We start from the raw sequence: 4,861 nt of genomic DNA, 5'->3' as shown, positions 1-4,861 counted from the left end.
GGTTTTTCTTACAGAGCGCTTTCATATCAAATCTGCAACAGATCAATTGCAAGTTACTGGTATCATCTTCATCCTCTTTTTTTCTTCTCATTACTACATATGTTTTCTTTTGTTTTTATCAATTGCATGTTGGCGGTATCATCGTAATCAGATTAATGATTTAGGTTGTCTGTTGATAGTGGTTGGTATGACTTAAATTTGGGAAAGGAATTTTTTAAATTTGATTAAATTAGTAGGTAATTTTTTACATCTGATTCAATTTCTATGATTAAATTCATCCTAGTAATTTATATGATTCAATTTCTTATCATGCAAATCTGATTTGCAAGTTGCTATAAAATCTGATTCAATTTGTTTTTTTTACAGAGGGTTTTCATATCATATCTGCTAGGAATCAATTGCAAGTTACTGGTACCATATTCATCCTCTTTCTTTTTCTTATCATCTTTGTTGATGCATGAATATTTATCCATCTTCTTATTATTGTGTATGTTGTCTTTTGTTTTTTTCAATTGCATGTTGCTGATATCATCTTCATAGATTAATGATTTGGTTTTTCTGTTGATAGTGGTTTTTCTTCTCATTACTACATATGTTTTATTTTGTTTTTATCAATTGCATGTTGCTGGTATCATCGTAATTATAATGATTTAGGTTGTTTGTTTATAGTAGGTTGGTATGACTTAAATTTGGGAAAGATTTTTTAGTAGATTTGATTTAATCAGTAGGTAATTCATTTTGTTTATGACAAGCTTTGTTTGAGTAATTACTAGCTTCCCAAGTTCACTGGGTTAAGCTTTGTTGTGTGGCAAAGTTTCCTGAAAAGTTTGTTTAGCAATAGCTTACATATTCAGTTGATTATAGAATATGGAGAGTGATCAATCATCCAACCCCCAAACTGGAAGGACAACTTGGACTCCTCCCATGGATAGACTGTTCATAGGTCTAATGGAAGACCAAGTACAGAAAGGACAACTACTCGATGGTCAATTCAGCAAATATGCTTGGACACACTTTGTTGATAATTTCAAGCAGAGTTTTGGTTCTTCTTTTACCAAGGATGTGTTGAAAAATCGTATGAAAACTTTGAAGAAGAACTATGTTGCTGTGAGTACTCTTAGAGGTCAAAGTGGATTTGTATGGGATCAGTCGCGAGAAATTGTGATTGCTGATGATGCTGTATGGGATGATTATATCAAGGTTTGTAATTTATGTTATTCTTTAACCATTGAATGAATTTTGATTTTCGTTTTGTATTTAGAAGATATGCTAATAGGAAAATTTTATAATTCCACTTGCAGAAGCATCCTGATGTAAAATGCCGGAGGACAAAGACCCTTGCTCACTTTGATGAGTTAGCTATTATATTTGGGGATAATAGGGCCAATGGAAGGTATAGCCGTTGTAGGAATGACAATACTGTGCAAGATGATGATGACCATGATAATGAAAATTTAGATAACACGCAATCTCCAGATACCCCTCAAGAACAGAATGAGAATGGATATAAATATAAGGATGAGGACTTGCGTACATCTGACACTCAAAAAAGGGCTCGAGCTTCAACAGGTCTGAATTCACGTCCTTTTAGAAAGACCAAAAAGAGTACAGGAGAAGGAATGGTAGATGCAATTCAGGTAATGGCAGCGGCTGTGAACAATGTTTCGACTAAGAAAGAAGAAAACAAAATTTCATCATCTTTAGAGGCAAGTTTAGTGTCCGCACTCGAGGATGTACCAAATTTGGATGATGATACTTTTGTGCAGGCGCTAGATTTATTGGAAGATGAAAAGAAAGCTAAGATTTTCATTGCATTGACTGGGAACAGGAAACGACAGTGGTTGTTATCGAAGCTCAATATTCCCGCATATTATCCTTCCAATTTAAGTGACTAGGTGTCTGATAGGGTGAAGTTTGGCCACATAGTATTCTCAGGGATTTCGAATTACTAGGTTATGTTTAAGTTTCTTTTCATTTAGTAGTTTGTGTCAGAGATTTAATTTGGTTAATGTTTAAGTTTAGTGTTGTTATGGTACTGTAATAGTAGTTTTCCTTTCATTTTTTATGAACTATGTTCCTGCTCTATGAATTAAATTGAAATGTTTTTATTTTTAAAGTTTCCATGTTGATTTTTAATTTTCTGTGTGTTTTCTATTGATATAATGATTTTTTATCTTCTATATTCTTTCTGTTGGTAGGTACATATAAGATATCGTAATATGGCGAGTTCTGACGATGAAGAAGATTTGGTAGTAGTTGTAACAACAGCCACAACAACACTAATTGCTTTTTATTGCCAATATTTTTTGGAGAAAACAATATGCCATGATTCAATTCTTAGTGGTGCATCTCATGTAGATGAAGTCTTAAATGGTCATGATGCACGATGTCAGGATAGTTTTCGTATGGAAAAACATGTTTTCTTAAGATTATGTGATATGTTGAAAGAAAAGGAGTTACTTCGTCATAGTAATGGAGTTCGTGTTGAAGAAAAAGTAGCAATTTTTATGCTTGCTGTTGGACATAATGAACGTAACAGTATACTTCAAGAGCGTTTTCAGCATTCAGGTGAGACAATTAGTAGACATTTTAATGCAGTCTTGGATGTTATTGTTGCATTGGCAGATGATTTTCTTGTACCAGTAGGGCCTGATACCCCCACTGAAATCTTAGAAAACCCAAGATTTTATCCATACTTCAAGGTATTGCATATCTTCAACCAAGATTTATCACATAAACTCAATTAGTTTTTGTTGTATATATAAATATGTTTGTATCCACAGCCAACTACTTTTTACTCGTATTCTTTTCATTATAGGATTGTATAGGATCCATTGATGGAACACAAATACCAGCAATGGTTGGTCTCGACGAACAAGTCCCTTTTTGGTGCAGAAAAGGGTTCATTTCGCAAAATGTTTTAGTAGCTTGTTCCTTTGACTTACAGTTTCAGTATGTTCTAGCTGGCTGGGAAGGCTCGGCTACTGATTCACGCATACTAGATTCAGCTCTAACAAGATGTGATAGATTAATTGTGCCCGAAGGTATAACGTGCTATCATATATTTTTCATTCTACTTCCAAATACTATTACCAACCCATGTTTCTAGCTTTGACATCTTTTTAACGGGAAGCTCAGGTAGACAACTACTTTTTAATTAGATAGATAGGCATGCTGGTCATGCTGTATTTTTCATCATTTGTTCAATTCATCATTTACTATCAAAGAAACCCTCCAGTTGAATTATGTGTTTGGAATTCCTAGAGCATGACATTTAATATCATCTGTGAACTATTTGTCTGTTTTTTTTTAATGATTATTCCTAGAGTATGATATTTAATCTCATCTGTGAGCATGACATTTTAATGATTATTGGGAACTATTTGTCTGTTTTTTTACACTTCCCATGTCTCAGTTCAGTGGTCTTACGAGACCCACTTAATCTCATCTGTGAATCCATTTCATTGATACTATGGCTCTCAGAAAAGAGCTAATAACTCATGGGTGGCTCTCAGTTCAGTGGTCTTCCAAATGGTAAACGAGTAAAATACGGGCAGTAACAAGGGTTTTGGTTTTGGTAGTTACTGTTGGTTTTAGCACTGCATTGCAATAGCTGCCATTCCTATTCCTACTGTTGCAGGGAAAATTGTATAATGTTTGTACTTCATTTTAGAATGGGGAAGAAGATCCTATATGCAGTAGAGTCTATAATCACATTTATGTTATATCCACGGAGAGCTTGATTGATAACTTAGCCTTTTTTTGTTTGTACAGGTAAATTTTATCTCGCTGATGCAGGATTCGCCAATATGCCGCAGTTTATTACTCCATATCATGGTGTCCGTTATCACTTGAAGGAATTTGGTGGAAATCGTCCAAAATGTGCAAAGGATGTATTCAATCTCCGACATGCATCGTTACGGAATGCAATTGAACGTGCTATCGGTATACTTAAAAGACGCTTCACTATTTTGCAACTGCAGCCTCAATATCCATTCGAATCACAAGTGAAAATTGTACTTGCATGTTGCATCCTTCATAACCACATCCGCAGAGAGTGCATTAATGACTTGATTTTCGATGATGAGAACTTACAAAACCTACTAGAAACCGATCCAAGAATGCAACAAGACAGTGAATGCCCTACACTTGGGAGAAATAGACAACGAGAAGTAGCTTCAGAACTTCGAACTTCAATCGCAGATGCAATGTGGAATGATTATCAGCGTCGCCGCCGCGGCTAATGTTTGCATACTGTTGAGTTAGACTTCGATACTGTTATTTTCATATTGTTGTTTAAATTGGATGAGTTAGACTTGGATACTGTTATTTGCATATTGTTGTTTAAATTGGATGAGTTAGACTTGGATACTGTTATTTGCATGTTGTTGTTTAAATTCGAGAGCGAAACAAACATGATTCAAGTTATACTTATGATTTCTGTTGGGTGATTGAGATGTTAACCAAACAACTTCTATGTTAATCTGGGATAAGATAAAATTTGAGACAAACATAATTCAAGTTAACCGATTCCTAGTTAGATAATTGATATCTCTACTTAGGATATGTTGTTGGGTTTCCAAGCTGCCAAACAGACCCGTAGTAGTTCACTGACCGCCAGGTTTTGATCTCAGAGCCAGGTTCATGCCTCGAAGTTGATGAAAACGGATATATTTAAAGTTTGGGGAAATATTCCAAAGGAATATTTCCTTATATGGTTGGATTCATCGTTCTTACGAAGTTTTCGATTTATAGTGGTCCACTTACCGCCAGGTGTCGATCTCAGAGCCAGGTTCATACCTCAAAGTTGATGAAAACGGATATGTTTAAGGTTTGGGGGTATATTCCAAGGGAATCTTTC

At 35.0% G+C, this 4,861-nt stretch overlaps 2 protein-coding genes across 2 annotated transcripts; both read left to right on the top strand.

The window, feature by feature from the left end:
* The first annotated feature begins 867 nt into the window (after positions 1 to 867).
* LOC113295111 (L10-interacting MYB domain-containing protein-like) lies at positions 868 to 1,895 on the top strand. The gene is made up of 2 exons (XM_026543463.1): positions 868 to 1,200; positions 1,302 to 1,895. The coding sequence occupies exons 1-2, from the start codon at positions 868 to 870 to the stop codon at positions 1,893 to 1,895; spliced, it is 927 nt and encodes a 308-aa protein (XP_026399248.1).
* A 324-nt stretch (positions 1,896 to 2,219) lies between these two features.
* On the top strand, positions 2,220 to 4,244 carry LOC113295110. The gene is made up of 3 exons (XM_026543462.1): positions 2,220 to 2,702; positions 2,819 to 3,044; positions 3,775 to 4,244. Exons 1-3 carry the CDS (start codon positions 2,220 to 2,222, stop codon positions 4,242 to 4,244), a joined length of 1,179 nt encoding a protein of 392 aa, XP_026399247.1.
* Positions 4,245 to 4,861: the final 617 nt, after the last annotated feature.

Source organism: Papaver somniferum, chromosome 7 (assembly GCF_003573695.1).
Source record: "Papaver somniferum cultivar HN1 chromosome 7, ASM357369v1, whole genome shotgun sequence".
Classification (NCBI taxonomy): Eukaryota; Viridiplantae; Streptophyta; class Magnoliopsida; order Ranunculales; family Papaveraceae; genus Papaver; species Papaver somniferum.
This window is presented reverse-complemented; position numbering and strand designations above follow the sequence as displayed.

Coding starts and splice junctions, on each gene's coding strand:
- LOC113295111 (XM_026543463.1), top strand. CDS start 868: ATGGAGAGTGATCAATCATCCAACCCCCAAACTGGAAGGACAACTTGG. Junction 1,201..1,301: donor TATGGGATGATTATATCAAG/GTTTGTAATTTA, acceptor TTCCACTTGCAG/AAGCATCCTGATGTAAAATG.
- LOC113295110 (XM_026543462.1), top strand. CDS start 2,220: ATGGCGAGTTCTGACGATGAAGAAGATTTGGTAGTAGTTGTAACAACA. Junction 2,703..2,818: donor GATTTTATCCATACTTCAAG/GTATTGCATATC, acceptor TTTTCATTATAG/GATTGTATAGGATCCATTGA. Junction 3,045..3,774: donor TAGATTAATTGTGCCCGAAG/GTATAACGTGCT, acceptor TTGTTTGTACAG/GTAAATTTTATCTCGCTGAT.